We start from the raw sequence: 17,747 nt of genomic DNA, 5'->3' as shown, positions 1-17,747 counted from the left end.
AGGACTCATCAGTTGAAAATGACAGAAGAGGAGGAGAGAAATTAGGTCGATTTTAGAGAAGTCGATTTTTAGAAGTCGATTTTATACAGTCGATTGTATATGTCCCCACTAAGTGCATTAAGTCGGCGGAGTGAGTCCTCAATACCGTCGCTAGCATCGACTCACGGAGTGGTGATCTGTGGGTAGCTATCCCACAGTCCCCACTCCCCATTGGAATTCTGGATTAAGCTCCCAATACCTGATGGGGCAAAAACATTTTCGCGGGTGGTTTTGGGTGCATGTCATCAGTCTCCCTTTCCTCCCTCCTTGAAAGCAACGGCAAACAATCGTTTCATGCCTTTTTTCCTGGGTTACCCATACAGACGCCATAGCACAGCAGGCATGGAGCCCACTCAGCTCAGTGCCGCTGTTGTGAGCATTGTAAACACCTCACGCATTATCCTGCAGTATGTGCAGAACCTGGCTAGGAGCCGCCAACACGAGGACGATTGTGAGGACGTGGACACAGTTGTTCCTGAAAGCATGGGATGTGGCAATTGGGACATCATGGCGGCAGTGGGGCAGGTTGATATAGTGGAACGCCGATTCTGGGCCCAGCAAACAAGCATGGACTGGTGGTTGCCAGTATGGGATGATTCCCAGTGGCTGCAAAACTTTCGCATGTGTAAGGCCACTTTCCTGGAACTTTGTGAGTTGCTTTCTCCTGCCCTGAAGCACAGGAATACCAAGATGTGACCTGCCCTGACAGTTGAAAAAGTGAGTGGCGAAAGCCCTGTGGAAGTTTGCAATGCCTGACTGCTATTGGTCAGTCAGGAATCAATTTGGAGTGGGCAAATCTACTGTGAGGGCTGCTGTGATCCAAGTAGCCAAGGCAATCAGTGACCTGCTAACAAGGGTAGTGGCTCTGGGAAATGTGCAGGTCGTAGTGGATGACTTTGCTACAATGGGATTCCCTAGCTGTGGTGGGGCAATAGATGGAACGCATATCCCTATCTTGGCACTGGACCAACTTCCCAACCAGTACATAAACCACAAGGGGTACTTCTCAGTGGTGCTGCAAGCACTGGTGGATCACAAGGGACGTTTTGCCGACATCAACGTGGTGTGGTCGGGAAAGGTGCATGACACTTGCATCTTTAGGAACTCTAGGCTGTTTGAAAAGCTGCAAGAAGGGACTTTCTTCCCAAACTAGAATATTATCATTGAGCATGTTGAAATGCCTATAGTTATCCTTGAGGACCCAGCCTACCCCTGCTTCCATGGCTCATGAAGCCGTACACAGGCAGCCTGGACAGTAGTAAGAAGCAGTTCAGCTATAGGCTGAGCAAGTGCAGAATGGTGGTAGATGTGCCTTTGGACGTTTAAAAGCCCGTGGGCACAGTTTGCTGACTAGGTTAGACCTCAGTGCAACCAATATTCCCATTGTTATTACTGCTTGCTGTGTGCTCCATAATATCTGTGAGAGTAAGGGGGAGATGTTTATGGTGGGGTGGGAGGTTGAGGCAAATCGTCTGGCTGGACACCAGGGCAATTAGAAGAGCATAGCAAGGCATGCTGCGCATCAGAGAGGCTTTGAAAAACAGTTTTGTGACTGGCCAGGCTACCATGTGACAGTTGTGTGTGTTTCCTCTTGATGCAAAACCGCCCCCTTTGTTGAATTTACTTCCCTGCAAGCCAATCCCCCTCCCCTCTTCAACCACAACTGGCAAAGGAAATAAAGTCCCTATTGTTTTGAATCCATGCATTCTTTATTTATTTTTTAAAAAATGAGATCACTGACAAGGTAGCCTGTGTGGGGTCGGGGAGGAGAGAAGAACAAGGCCACACTGATTATTGTAGCCACACTACAAATCAAAGCTGTTTGAATGACAGCCTTCTGTTGCTTGGGCCATCTGCTGGAGTGGAGTGGCTGGGTGCCCGGAGGCCCCTCCCACCCCCATTCTTGGGCATCTGGGTGAGGAGGATATGGAACTTGGTGAGGAGGGCAGGCGGTTATACAATGGATGCAGCAGGGGTCTGTGCTTTAGTTTCCTTTCCTGCAGCTCCACCAGGTGCATGATCATGTCCGTTTGCTCCCCCAATAGCCTCATCTCCTCCTGCGTGTTCTGATCATGCTCACTGGATGCTTTCCTGGCTTCTGCAACCAAATGCCTCCGTGCATTCAGCTGTGCCCTATCAGTGCTGGAGGACAGCATGAGCTTGGAAAACATGTCATCACAAGTGCATTTTTTTTGCCTTCTGATCTGCGATAACCTCAGGGATGGAGTTGATATGGGGAGCATAGAAACGTTTGTACCTGCAGGGGGGAAAAAAAGGGAGAGTAAAATTTAAGAACAAAAGGGAGACTCTTTCACAGAGAATCAAGCAATTCACAGCAGACAGCACATTTGCTTTAGGTACAAGGTCACATTTTTGCCTTTTATATTGAGCGCCTGATGGTATGGTGACACACACATGGCTGGACAACAGAATTCGGTTTCCGGGCAGCCTGGTAAGTCAAAGGGTATGTGGGGTTGTCTTCTTCTGCCTTCATAACATGTGGGAATGGTTTCAAACTGCAGCACCCTCCTTTCCCATAGCAAGCAATGCCAGTTGGGTTTACTGTTTAGAAGGAGGGGCTGCGGTCTTGGGGTGCATGTGCAGCACACTCCTCCCCCCACCACATGGCTATTCTCCGGGATGATCCATTTTAGCCAAGCGCAAACAGCCAAGCATGCTTGGGGTCTAATGTGTCGGTGATCAGCAAACAGAGGGGATTACTGTTCCCTTACAAAACTTCCCCTATTTCAACCGGGTGACCATGAATGATATCACTGTCTTGAGGCTGACACAAAAAGATGAAGACTGAATGTTGCATGAATGTGACCAAAACCCAGGACCATTTGCTGCCATGCTTTGTGCTGCAATGATTCCAGACTACTTGCTACTGGTTTGGAGTGGTAAAGTGTCCTACTGTGGAGAAAGAAATAAGGCAGCTCTCCCGAGAAAACTTCTGCAAAGGCTTTCAGAGTACCTCCAGGAGAGCTTCATGAAGATGTCCCTGGAGGATTCCCGCTCCATCCCCAGACACGTTAACAGACTTTTCCAGTAGCTGTACTGGCTGCGAATGCACCCCAATTCTTCTGGGCAAATCAAACATTAAACACTATTGCTGTTAACCCCTTTAGTATAGTTACAAATGTTCATTCACCAGAGGTGCCTTCTCCTCTGTCAGGGTCCAGGAACCCGCCTTGGGAGGGTATTAGCTCTAGGGTGATGAAAAGGTCCTGGCTGCCAGGGGGAACAGATTCTCTGCTTGCCTGCTGCACATTCTCCTCCTCCTCCTCTTCCTCATCCACAAAATCCTCCTTCATGTTGCGTGAGACTCCCCCTTTGCAGGTGTCCATGTACCCAGTGGGATAGGATCCCACCCCCCAAAATGGCATGCAACTGATCATAGAAGTGGCATGTGTGGGATGCTGACCCAGAGCAACCATTTGCCTCCTTTGTCTTGTACTAGGCTTGCCTGAGCTCCTTAACGTTCACATGGCACAGCTGTGTGTCTCTGTTGTAGTCTTTTTCCACCATGCCCTGTGGGATTTTGGCATATATATCAGCATTTCTTCTTTTTGATCGGAGTTCTGCCTCCACAGATTCTTCTTCCCATACAGCAATCAGATCCAGTGTCTCCTGTTCACTCCATGCTGGAGCGCGTTTGCGATTCTGGGACTCCATGGTCAGCTGTGTTGCTGAGCTCACCACGCTGACCAAACAGGAAATGAAATTCAAAAGTTCCCGGGACTTTTCCTGTGTACCTGGCTAGTGATTTGGAGTTGAAAGTGCTGTCCAGAACGGTCACTTTGGAGCACTCTGGGATAGCTCCCGGAGGCCAATACCGTAAACTTGCACAACACTGCGTCTGCACTACCCCAAATTTGACCCAAGAAGGTTGATTTTAGTTCTACTCCCCTTGTTGGGGAGGAGTACAGCAGTTGGTTTTAAGAGCCCTTTGACGCAGGGCCGGCTCTAGCCATTTCGCCGCCCCAAGCACGGCGGCATGCCGCGGGGGGTGCTCTGCCACTCGTCGGTCCCGCGGCTCCGGTGGACCTCCCGCCGGCGTCCCTGTGGAGGGTCCGCTGGTCCCACGGCAGAGCGCTCCCCGCGGCATGCCGCCCCAAGCACGTGCTTGGCATGATGGGGCCTGGAGCCAGCCCTGGGTTGATGGAACAGGGTTGGTTGTGTAGCCACATTGTTTATAAAATTGACCTAACGCGGCTAAATTCGATCTAACCTCCTAGTGTAGACCAGCCCTTAGATAGGAAAGGAAAGACTGTAAAAAGTTAACAAAGCTAATATTGGGGGGTTTTTTTGCATTTGTGTATGTAACTTCATGAAATTTTTCCTGTGAGACTCACTTCATGCTTTACTATGCTAATTGTATTTTGAAACAGAAATTTCTATTTGAGCCACCTACATCAATAATAGAATTTGTTAGCAAGGAGAATAAACTATTATAGTCTTTAAATATTTTTTTTATGCTGTGCAAAAATGGAATTAAGATGCAAATTTTTAATCCAAAATAGTCTCATCTAGTTAATTAAAAACAAAGGTATATGAAAAATGTTAATAACACTTTGTTTAAACAACTAGAGATGATAAAAAGATGTATCTGTTCTATGAACTACAAAAGGTTTGAAATTGGAAAACTGATCTAAAGAGAGGTTAAGTGGCTGGAGAAGAACTAGGAACTCCTGATGTCCTGTCCTCTGCTACAACCATTGTACAACATTTTGTCTAATGTACTACTGTGCTGTGGATCAGATTTTAATACTGAGTCCATCTCAGTCTGAGGCCAAAAAGGATCTGGGATAGTAAGGAGACAGCGTGCTCGGTACTTCTGGGGGAAAACACCAATTCACTTTCTCTAGTGATTCCTGTGGCTGAACCAGGAGAGATTTTGATGGATTATGGAGCCCCATGTCCAGTCCTCCCTGTCAAGAAAGATAATTGGCCCAGAATAAGGTCATAAACACTTGAGTAGATAAGGATAGGGGATGAATGCACCCCTCCCCCCTTACCAGAATAGCATTTAACACCATTCACTGAAAGGAATGCAAACAAGTAGGTGGGTGTGACTTGTAGCATCTTCTAAGGGCTGTGTGGAAGCTGCTTTGTGTTTCAGCCAAAAGCACATACAATATGGACATCATTTCCTTTCTCTAGCACTGAAAACCCATTGCATTTCAGATTGCAGAATGTACTCTCCTAAGGAACAAGAGGTATGAAATTACCTTTTGAATAGATATTGACGACATACAATGAATTCAGGATACAAATGGCGATTTTGCATTTAGCAGAACCTGCTGCTACCAAATTGCCCCTGTATTATAAAAATATTTAAAACAAATGCCAAATTTAATCTACAAACAAATATTCATATTGGGTGAAATTGATTCTTGTGCAGAGGTTAAGGCCAAGGCCTTTACAGCACATAAATTCCACTTAGTCCTTCAAAGTGTGACATTACCTGGTGCATAGAACTTGTGTTGGCCCTCTTTCCAAGAGTGAATTTCACCCATTAAGGATAAATCTGCAGAAAACAGAACAAAAAACCCACAGGGTTGAGAGTAATACTATAAGACTCAACCTCAGCAGTCTTGGTCAATATACCATCATGTGGATTTTTAAATAGTGCTTTGTGTATGTTTTCTTCATGTGATAGATACATTGTTTAAATGGTTAGTTAAGTGTATCACATGTCATTGTTAATTTTAGATCTGCATTGATAAGGCCTTTTTTATTCCTGAAAACAATGTAAATTAATGATGCAAAGTAATACAGTATTTACATTAACAAAAATATATAAAAATCTGAGTTGTGCGTCTGTACAAACTTACTGTCCCCGACCAGTTCCTGTGGCTAAAATAAGATCAATCTACTACATTTTTAGTTTGTTTTTAAGCCTTGAATTTTATTTTCCTTGCCTGACAGTCTGTCACTGATCTGGAAGGGTTTTTCTTCAAAGAGCATAAAAGCTTCCTTTTGCAAACCTTGCTGCTATGTACTTGACCTTATAAATTAAGTTCTTAACAATTTAGTTTATACTGTGTGTCTTTTTTAATATTATAATTATAGTTTTAAAACCAAACACATTTCCTTAGAAGTTATTCCAGTAGATGTTCACTGTGTAATTGTCTTTAAGGATGTGTGGTTTCTCACTGGCTCTTTGACATGGAAAAAGGATACTGTGTTGGTTTTGTCTCAAGGAATGTAAACTGTTTGTACTTGTGGCCAAAAGACCTTAGTTACAAAACAAAGGTTTTATCACCCATCCTGTTATCTGTATCCTTAACATTTCTTTACTAAATGCCTTCAGCTTGAACTATGTGTTAATACATATATTTGGTATACTTGGTTTGTTTATGCCGAACTGCATTAGCCAGTCTCATGTTCTTGGAGTGCTTGAAGTAGTTTCACTAATCTGTCAGTATAGTATGTACTTTTGGATAAATATAGACATGCAGCCACTCTGCAAGTTGTAGGTCATCATCATATGCTGAAGCTAAAAATTACCCCTTTGGTTATGGAAAGCCTGATCCGATTGGGAGGCCTGCTCTAACTTCAGCACTTGCCTATTTAAAAAAAAAAACCCAACAACAACAAAAAACCTAAATGAAATGCTTGCCTTGATGTTGAGGAAAGACATATAGTGAAAGTGTGAAACAGGATCATGAAACAAGTAATTTTTTTCTCAGTTTTAGTAAGAAAACAGTTTTGAGAATTGGAACTTCTCAGTTATTTTCAGTCTCATGGATATTACAGTAGCCTGTTGGAGAAGAGTCAGTGTGATCAGTTTTATTAAGGAGCTTGGTAGGTATAAAAACATTGGGACTTTGTGTTTTAGTGTGTCTCATTAGCCTGCATGGTGTTAGATTCAAAATCTGGCTCTCTTAAGTTAAACAAAATAATGTATTCTTTTTCCTGTTAAAGATAATGAGAAGTCACTAACAGTGTTTTGCTAAAATTGTACCCACTATGTTGCAAGTTTTTAACTTGCACATACTAGGCTGATTTTTCTGTTTTGCTTGATCTTGGAGTTTGAAGAAAAGTTTCTGTAATATAATGTACAAGAAGTACTGATGAAATGGCATAATTTAGTTTTGTACTCCTCACTTTTCATCAGCTTCCTGCATATGTATGTATTAAAACTACTATGCTTTCTTAGAACTCTTACTATAGTAATTGTTTATCACATCAGAAAAGCAAATTATTTACAACATGAAAAGAATTAGCAGTGATATAACATACATTTTAATGCAGTTATCCAGTTTTCAGTAATGGCATAGGATCAGATGGATATGTGGACAGGGGCGGCTCCAGGCCCCAGCACGCCAAGCGCGTGCTTGGGGTGGCAAGCCGCGGGGGGGGGCTCTGCCGGCGCCGCAAGGGCAGCAGGCAGGCTGCCCTTGGTGGCTTGCCTGAGGAGGGTCCACTGGTCCCGCGGCTTCGGGACCAGCGGACCCTCCACAGGCAAACCGCCGGAGGCAGTCTGCCTACCGTGCTTGGGGCGGCAAAATCCCCAGAGTCACTCCTGTATGTGGATATTTCATTGCAATGTCTATAATATTTCTTTCTCACATTTAAAAAAAATGCTATGCTGTTATAACCTGGTCTAAGTGAAAGTGTTCTGTAGGGAAGAATTAAATGTTTCTGGGTACCATTGGTTGCAGGTATGATAGAATTTAAGCAATAACTCAAGACACCAAGCAAAATTAGTTGCTTAATGGGGGTGATTCTCTAGCAAAATTAGACTAGAATTGCACTTGAAATGTTGGAGATATTTTTGGGATGATCTGATAAGAATGATATCTTGCACAGATTTTCAGGGGCAGGTGTTTTGTGTGTGTGTGCACGCGTGGATCTGTGTGTGAAAAATAAAAACCAAAAACACCTATGTTAAACATTAAGTGTACAAAGTTAAGCATTCAAAAGTTAGGAAATGTCAAAATTAAGGTTGCCCATGCAACCTACAATCAACCCCCTGGTGTTTAAGCATTTTAATACAATCTAAAATTATGTGATCACATACTATATTTTCCACAGGACTATACCCTATGGTGTACATAGAATGGAGAGTGCACACTCAATGCTAATTAAACATTTTGTTTTATCCTTGTCATTTATTGTGTTTCCCTTTGCATTTTTTACTGCATACCACTCAAATCCTGTACCTACTACAGAATTAATTTCCCATAGGATTTTCTATGATGCTGTCATCATAGTATCTTAGTAGGATAGTATGTGGTCATGTAATTAATGACTATATCATCATGCATAAGCGCAGGGGGATCACATTAAGGTTACATTTGCAACCTTAATTCTGGCATTTCCTAAATGTTGAATGCTTGGCTTTGCAACCTTTATATTCTGTTAATCTATTTTTTTGTATGTAAGACAGTTTTTTCTTTGCATATATAGATCCTTCAAAACTTACTACATAGTATACAGGGTTCAAATGTCTTTCAGTGTTTCTTACAAATCAGAAGACAAAATTTTTAAAACTGGATGTTTGCATTTATTCAGCACTTACGAAAATCAGGCCTCCTTAATTTAGGAACCTAAATATATTTTTAAGATGCTAACAGGCAACCAGCTTTGAAAATTTTGACTATAGTAATTAGTAGTAAAAAGGTTTTGCTCCATTTTGTCTGTCCTTCTGCAAGTGCAAAACTTGTCCCTACAATATATTCTTAAAGTATGTTTCTACAGTGAAAAGTAATTGTGCACATCCGCTCCCTTGTGTAAACAGTACCATCTGTTGACTGTAGTGACAAATATAAGTTCTCATTTATTTTACTAAGATCAGCATTACAGAGCCGACACTATGGGTTCCGTTCTGGCTCACAGATCAGCAGCAGAGTTGCTGATGAAGTTCCAGTTGCCGGGTCACATTTTTTTACCCTTTTACTATGCAAATATTTGACACAGTACGCCACACAGATGCAACAAAGGGCAGAAATTGCATACACTAGTTGCACAGGTATAAATTAGGATAGAATTTGAGTTGTCAAATCTTAATGGTGGTGATGTTGCCTTTCAGTCCTGAGATTGAATATGTGAACCTGGCAGTTAGAAAATGATCATTTTACTTGTAAACTAAACAAGTTTAATGTCAGAAATTGCCACAATAAACCTGGAACCCCAATGTTATTTTACATAATATCTTTGCAGAAAAGAGCTTTACTAAAAGTGTTTCATCCATTGCTAAAGGACTCAAGTGACAGAGGTTCTATATGTATCTTGAGAGGCACTTCCATCATCTAATAGATTTGATATTAAATATAAGATTTTCCTTGTTCAGTTGCATCCCATTATTCTTCATAATACCTCATAATACCATCCTAAATGATGATGGGAGAGGAATTTGTAGTTATACTCTTTGCCAATTGTTCTCTTAATACACTATGAAGTCTGTTGATGTTTAGAATAGCTGAACTAAATGAGGCACTCCTTTTTTAGAAACAATTTTGTATCAAAAATGTAGAAGTGCTCTATTTATGATTTGTTATTTGCACAATATCACATTCCCAGCATAGCTTAATTCTCATTATGATGTTTTAACAGTCAATAATCAATGTAAGCTTTATGGGAAGTTAAGCTAGATGGAGAAAATAATTGGTGATAGCTGTACTAGAGCTGTATGTGATCTCATATCTTGTTAATTAAGAGGCTTATTCCCACTGCACAGCAATATGGATTGGAGATTTGTCACCTTTTAAGAGTAATGGCTATTCTGTCATGCACAGAAGAGTAAATTGACTTTGGTCTAGCTAGCATATACATGATATAATGGTCTTTTTAAAATGTTCCCTGTTCTGCAATGCAGTTTCCATCATTTTCAGTGCTAAACTGTTGGGCCTAATTCTGCAAGGTTCTGAGCACAGCCTGGCAGGTCCTGTGCATCCTCAAATGCCATTGAAATTATTGGGTGTTGACGATGCTTAGCGCCTTGTAGAAACATATGTTAAGCATATAAAATATCATCTATTTTTATGGTAAACTCAGATGGTTAATATTTGAAAATAACTTTCAGCAGAAGATACCAAATTTGTCCCAGAAGAGCATATGGTATAGAATGCTAAGAGCCAGATTCTAATCTTAGATGTGTGGTATCCATCACTGGGTATCTGAAAAATCTACTTCTGTATTTGCAGTTCTCATTTTTTTTCTAACCTGGTAAGATGCACACAAAAGCGATGCATGTGCTTTTTGGTGTTTTTCTCTTATGATTGCAGCAAGATTGGGAAGTGATATCAGCCTTGTGTATATTATCATTTCTTAATCTCTCTGCCGCCACCTCCACAGCTGCTCAAAGGTATTCTGATGAATTGCAGCAGGTGTGGCAGGTGATCTGCTCCAAGAGCTACTCATAATACCACATCTTATACCAACTGGAAAGTGAACAGCAGAGGATGCAGCCAGCATCACGCCACAAGATCAGACATGTCACTTTTTCCCCATAGAGGACTAAGTCTCTTCTGGCATAAGTTTGGGAGTTTAAGTTTAGGATTCTCATGCATAGAAAAACAGTATTGGCATTTGTTTTTATTTCTCTTCTGGTTTGTTATAAGAAACAGAAGCAGAGCTAAATACAAAGCACATTGTCATCATGCTTATGAGGTTGATAAATAATGTTAATAAAACAAAAGTGTTTATCCTTTCAGGTAAACTGATAAAATAATAGATGTCCAGTATCAGAGAAAATATTTGGGTCCTGACTCTTTTTGCATATGGTTTATACTGGTGAAACTCACTGGACTTATTCTTGATTTATAAGTGAGAGGAAAATCAGGCACTCTATATTCTGTTTTTAACACACATACAAATAGTTATACTCCTGATGTCTGTGGGAGTTGAGCATTTTGAATAACAATAAAGAGAAGAGTTGACAACTGAGCAAAAGTGATCTTATATGGAAGATAAGATGATGAGAAACTGGAGTATTATTAAGAGTGCTGAGTGATGGCAGGTCTTATCATGTAAAAGACAGTTCAGAGTGGAAAATGAAAAGTAAACTGTATCCAGTCATAAGATATAAGATGTCATCTACAGTTTCTTGTGACAATCTAGATCATGTGTAGACCATAGCACCTAGTATAAACTTTCACGTTTTTGTTCAACAAGTGCACAACTTACTTTCAATATTTATTTTTACATAGTATGTTGGCTTGATGATCATAGAATTATAGAACTGGAAGGGACCTCGAGAGGTCATCTAGTCCAGTCCCCTGAACTCAGGGCAGGACTAAGTATTATCTAATCTGTTGCTTTGTTTCACTGATAAGACACTGGAATAGTCTTAGAAAACTAATACATGCAGGTGTTGCCAAAAGTAAACATATTTCTTGTACATTTCAGCCTCTCCGGTTGGTAACGGATACATCAAACCACCAGTTCCTCCTGTTTCTGGCACACAAAGGGAGAAGGGACCTCCAGCCATGTTGCCCATCAGTGTTGACCCAGACAGTAAACCAGGCGAATATGTCCTGAAGAGCTTATTTGTTAACTTTACAACTCAGGCTGAGCGCAAAATTCGCATCATCATGGCAGAGCCCCTGGTGAGTACAAAGGAAATCCTAAAAAGTTTATTGTTAAATCAGTGTTGAGTTTATTATGAAATTTCTAGTCTGTTTCAGATTATGATATAAATTTCAATGAGGTTTCAAAATGTAAACAGTTCTCAAAAGCTAAAACATAAAAATCTATAGTACAACAGCCTGTATTTTACTTTCATGATAATAGTAGGTTTCTCTTTTAAGAATTATTTCACTTGACCTAATGTTATAATTCCTAATCTTCCAGATATGAGTAGTCATTATTATGCAACTAGCCTTCTGTACCTTTAACCAGAAATTGCATTTTATTTACCTTTTTATAATCTTGAATAGGCCAGTAATAGTTTTGCAGCACATATTTTAGCTGGAATAGCATCTCTTACAAATAATTAGAGACCTATATTTCTAAGTAATTGGGAAACTTTTGTAGTGCCTTTATAACATTTTGTTATAGAACACTGTTTAGAACATTTAGAAAATCTGTTTAGACCCCATATCTTTAGGATTCTAGAGATTCCTAAAGGTAGGGAATCCAGATTGTCTTGTCTCTGATGAAAAGTGACTAGCTGTGTCTTTTTATTTAGATTTAGAAGGATTTGTTGTACATAGAAACATTTCTTCCCTCTGTAATGTTGTGCAGATGGAAGATAGTTACATAGTTTTGTCAGAGGTAAAAGACTGGGAAAGAATTTTAAGCACAGCATGGTAAAATGAAGCAAACTGTTTGGGGGAAGGAAGACGATCCAGTTTACTTTTCTTTCCAGATCTCTCCAAATAAATCAGAGAGAGTAAAATAAAGGACTCAACCATGGTACAGTTCTTCTTGGGAAGAGGGAATGGCAGAGGCAGTTTGGTACCAAACAATCTTTGCATTTCCTATAGTGAACACTTTTAAACACATAAAAATGCAAAATAATGTTATGAAATTGCTACACAAGATAAGAGAAGCAACAACAAGATGGATTCTGAAGTTAAAAGGAGACTGGATACTGAGAAATACCTCTATATTGAGACCATTTATGTAGCCCTTGAACACTTGACCATGTGCTTTCATTTAATGTTACAGGAATAGACGTAAGAACATAAGAATGACTATACTGTGTCAGGACAATTGTCCATCTGGTCCATCTGCCTTCTGACAGCGGCCAGTTCCAGATGCTTCAGAGGAAATGAACAGAACAGGGCAATTATTGAGTGATCCTTTCCCTCTTGTCCAGTCCCAACTTCTGGCAGTCAGAGGTTTAGGGTCACCCAGAGCATGGGGTTATGTCCTTGACCATGTTGGCTAATAGCCATTGATGGACCTGTCCTCCGTGAACTGAGGTAATACTTACAAGATGGAAGAAACTGGGGAAAATGGCTAAAAATATATTGGCATGCTGAGTGAGGGTTTATGCCCACTGTTTCTTGCTTGGGTTTATAATCTAGCGTAGCTGTTGGATATCTGGCTGCTTCCGAGTAGTCTGCCAAGCATACTTTTATCAATTGCACTTCATAAGAATGTTGCCTCCTGTATTTTTTTTTGATGGGGAAGAAATATGGACCTCATCAAGGCTGTCTGTGACTTTGTCACCTCAAAACTACATTTACTGCATTGTTTAATAGGGCTACATCTTCACACCATTTGGACACTGCAGCTACTACAGACTGTGGCACTTTGCCTACTAAATAGGATTTCACTCAGAGTGCATTCTTTAAAGACACCATCCATGCAGGTTTTTGGCTCCTGAGGCTATAAGCTCCCAATGTGATGTGTGCTTAGGTCATGACTGCAGTGTTAATTTGACATATGAAGTCCTAAAAGTTTTGAGTCCTATCTACTTGAGAAACTGCCTTTCTTTCTCTCTGTGATAAAGCAGCAGTTGTGATCATCTGAATATTTTGAGCTAAAGTGTCTCCTGGTTTAAATGGGAGGGGCCTGGGAGCAGGTCATTTTTGGTGTGAAGGGTCTTCTGATTCTTCTGATTTGAAATTTATTTTCCCCTTTCCTGCCCTCCTAGTCCACGACAGTCCAGATGTAGTGACCTCAGTACATGCAGTGAGATTCATTTGTCTCCCCAGACTTTTCAGAGGTTTAGGATTGATTAGGGAACTGATGAATGATGTGGTGGAATTAATTCTGGGGTTGGGCAGATTTTTTGGGAGGTCTATTTTTCTGCTATCGTATTGATACATTTTGATTATTAATTCAGAATGTAATCTTTTTAGTGCATGTGGAGAATTCAGTAGACACAATTGAAAAAAATCTAAATAAATAAAGTAAAATTTTTAAAAACTTAAACTGGATTTAAACTGATAAGTGTACCTTAAAGAGCACACTTCAATTGATGGTGGGTGAGGGGGGAAAGACTGAATAATCTAATAGTTATGTTCAGTTTCTGTGGTTCAGTTTCTTCCTGCTGGGAAGTAGATTAAGATGCAAAAAAAACGAAACAGCTCATTATTTGAATAAATGAGAAAGGATGAAGACTTACAGAGTTGTTGTATGGCAACTTGCTGTTTGTCTAATATTATATATTTCAGGTATATTGTTATTTAGGAACTTACCTTACCACTTGGAAAGTTCCTATCTTTGTGGAGAGCTATATCTTAATCCATTTGCCAGAAAGAAGTCTCAAATGGATCAAGAAAATTTCCAGTCCCAATAAAAGAGACACCAGCAGTATTCACTGACACTTAATGCTCATTCCAGTTGTTTCATTGTGGTACAATGCGAGCTTCCAGCAAAAACCAAAGCCCAAACTATTTCAGTCCTCAAGAAGCCACAACAAACCTTTTACTGTATTTCTGCTGCTTCTTGTACAGCAGTGTAGAGAGAAATAGAGACCAGAGCCTTTTAATATCAAATATCATCATTAGTATTTATCTAAGTTGCACCATTCCAAAAGTGTATACATTTAGCATGCATAACACCAGCATTCAGTACCAGGAGTTCTGCAGAAAGATAGTACCGTCTTTAGGTATTACAAATACAGTAACAATGGAATCCAGTAAATGACAAATGTTTCAGCCCTTCAGCAGTCTCTGTAGGGATGTTGGGACATCAAGCTTGCTGGGAAATGGGAAATTATACAACCCCGGTTAAACCAGTGCTATTGAACGGAAGTGAAACATGGGCATCAAGGAAGGCTGGAGAACACCAGATTGACATTTTAGATTCTTGTTGGCTTCTTCAGCTGCTCCATATCAGTGACAGGACAAGATCAAAAATGAGGCTGTTCTAAGCCAAACCCAGCAATCACCTCTATAAGCCCACAAACACCCCACATCCCTACCTGACACTTGCATCCCCCACGTCCCTACCCCCAACCTGAGCACCAAATGGGAGCTCGTGCACCGCCCCCCTGGCTTCTGGCTGCTTGCCCCTTGCCAGCCGGGGTCCCGGTCGCCGGTCCCACTCAGCCTGCTGCCGGCCTAGGTGAATGGAACCCCAGGGTGGCAGCGGACCGAGCGGGCCAGCAGCATAAGATCAGCATTTTAATTTAATTTAATTGAAGCTTCTTAAACATTTTGAAAACCTTGTTTACTTTAACTAGCTTACTGTCGTATGCATATAATACAGACAGAGAGAGACCTTCTAAAAAACATTAAAATGTATTACTGGCACGCAAAACCATTCATATCCCAAAGCAACCCCCTCTCCCACTGTTGACGCAGGTTTTGTGATGGGGACAAGGCAGCCTATGCCCTCTTTCCCCATCTATGGCATCAGTGGGTAGTATCTAGTTCCCTGCATACTTCAGACAGTAGTGTTTCCATTACAGTTGTCAAGGTTTTTTCCCCACTTTGAACTTGTAGAGTACAAATGTGGGGGACCTGCATGGACCCTTCTAAGCTTAATTACTAGCTTAGATCTGGTACGCTGCCACCAGCCAGAAATTCAGTGTCTGGCAGACTCCCTGTCCTTCCACCCCCCCCCCCCCCGACTTTCCCCTCCCTGGGTTGCCTTGGGAGGCTTCACCAATTCCCTGGTGAACACAGATTTAAACTCCTTGGATCTTGAAACAAGGAGGAATTAACCATCCCCCTTCTTTTCCCCCCACCAATCCCTGGTGAGTTCAGACCCAGTCCCCTTGGATCTTAAAACAAGGAAAATCAATCAGATTCTTAAAAGAAAGCTTTTAATTAAAGAAAGAAAAAAGTAAAAATTATCTCTGTAAAATCAGGATGGAAATGCTTTACAGGGTACTTAGATTCATATAGACCAGAAGGACTCTCCCCCCAGCCTTAGATTCAAAGTTACAGCAAACAGAGGTAAAAATCCTTCCAGCAAAAAGAAACATTCACAAGTTGAGAAAACAAACATAAGACTAATCCGCCTTGCCTGGCTATTACTTACAATTTTGAAACATGAAAGACTGATTCAGAAAGATTTGGAGAACCTGGATGTACATCTGGTCCCTCTTAGTCCCAAGAGCGAACAACGAACAAAACAAAAAGCACAAACAAAGACTTCCCTCCGCCAAGATTTGAAAGTATCTTGTCCCCTTATTGGTCCTCTGGTCAGGTGTCAGCCAGGTTTACTGAGCTTCTTAACCCTTTACAGGTAAAAGAGACATTAACTCTTAACCATCTGTTTATGACAACAGTATAAACTATTACTGCCCTAGTACGTGTTTGCAGTTCCATTGAGTTCAATGAGAGCCTCGTGTGAACATCTGAGGTTCTGGGTCAATGTATCAATCCAAAATTGTACATATTTTACCAAAAAAGGGAACTACCAGATTTTGTATTTTTAACATTTGGCTTGTATGTTGTCAGTTTATTTAATGTTCTCTGTCTTGTTCATTTAGATTCTGAGCTCTTTGGGACAGGGACTGTCTCATACTCTGCATTTCTACAGAGCCTATCATAATGGGAACTCAATTCTGATTGAGCCCGCTAGGCGCTACCTTAACACAAATTATAAATAACAAGAACATATGCTATACGCCACCATTCACCACATAAATAATAGCTGTCCCTGTTCAGTATCAAAGCATATGTTTTGGTGCCTGTGGGACAAAGGATGTGCTCAGACACAAGGTGGAGGAATCAAGGAACATGCTAGTGCATGTAGCACGTTCTACTCAAAGATGACACCTTATGCAGCATATGCATGTTTGTGAGTCACATTAACTACACAATCCTTCCATAGGGCTTATCGATATGCTGCCATCAGCAGCAAACACTGGAAGGGGACACACAGTAGTGTTTCTTGTTAGAACAGTGGCACAGTGCACTCCACAATGCCTCCCTTAGTTACCCCATAAAATCTGGATTGGGACAGCAGAACTCCAGCAGGAGAGGATACATGGGGCAGAGCCACTTCTCTTTCTTTCTACACTGACCATACCAAGATTCAGATTCAGCCAATTATGTTTTTGACTTTTTGACTACTGAAGCAGGCTTTGATCATCATGAGGACAATCTTTCTATTCAGTATGTTTTATAGACACGAAGAAAATGTAGAATATCCATCTTTAAGACCTTAGCAAGATAGTGCAAATTAGACTTGACACCTTTTGGTTTTAGATGTTGATCTTTCTTTGTGCTTTAACTAGAAAGGATTTTGTTTAGAATTGCAGGGCATCCTCTTTACCTTGTTTTGATCCGCAAAGTTTAGCAGGGTTCTTAATAAGCATATTACATTCACAAACACATGGCTAATTATTTAGTCATTTATATCTAATATTAATGGCTTTAAAATATTGCAGCGTTGTATGGCTCTAAGTCAAATGTATTTGACAGCAGAATTAATTTTAAAAAATGCTTTCCAGTTTATAAAATCATATTCAGTTAAGTGTATGATAGAACTTTTCTTACTGGCAATTTTCTCTAATAATTTATTGTTTTTAAACAGTTATTGAACCTCCCCTGTAATGAACTTTAACCATATTTCCTGGAGGCCATTTTTTCCAGTTGATTGCACTATGTGTATTTGTGATTGTTTATTTTGAAATCTCTTTCTTTGCATCGCTTCACTTCCAAAACCATAATTTGGCAATTTGTGCTCATTACCCCTTGATCATTTTTCCTGCACTGGTAGTCTTATAATTAGCTTAGAATTAGGGAGACAGGGAGGTCATTTTGCTCTTTCAAATTATAAAATGTATTATCTCAACTAACATACAAAGAATAGGAAAAGGCATAAAAAATTAGTTTTCATCTTTA

The 17,747-nt window shown here is 40.6% G+C and overlaps 1 protein-coding gene across 6 annotated transcripts in view; it reads left to right on the top strand.

Moving 5' to 3' along the window:
* Positions 1–17,747, top strand: part of FRY (FRY microtubule binding protein) — a 392,912-nt gene that overhangs the window by 131,803 nt on the left and 243,362 nt on the right. For 5 of the 6 annotated variants that reach the window (XM_050937091.1, XM_050937094.1, XM_050937090.1 and 2 more), the window contains one exon: positions 11,398–11,597. In XM_050937091.1, coding sequence (XP_050793048.1) covers positions 11,398–11,597 — 200 coding nt within the window. Of the gene's footprint in view, positions 1–6,621; positions 6,850–11,397; positions 11,598–17,747 lie in introns of those variants that run through there. The other variant, XM_050937092.1, reaches the window with a different exon arrangement.

Source organism: Gopherus flavomarginatus, chromosome 1 (genome assembly GCF_025201925.1).
Source record: "Gopherus flavomarginatus isolate rGopFla2 chromosome 1, rGopFla2.mat.asm, whole genome shotgun sequence".
Lineage (NCBI taxonomy): Eukaryota > Metazoa > Chordata > Testudines > Testudinidae > Gopherus > Gopherus flavomarginatus.
Note: the sequence above shows the minus strand (reverse complement) of the source record. Positions and strands in the feature narration are given on the sequence as shown.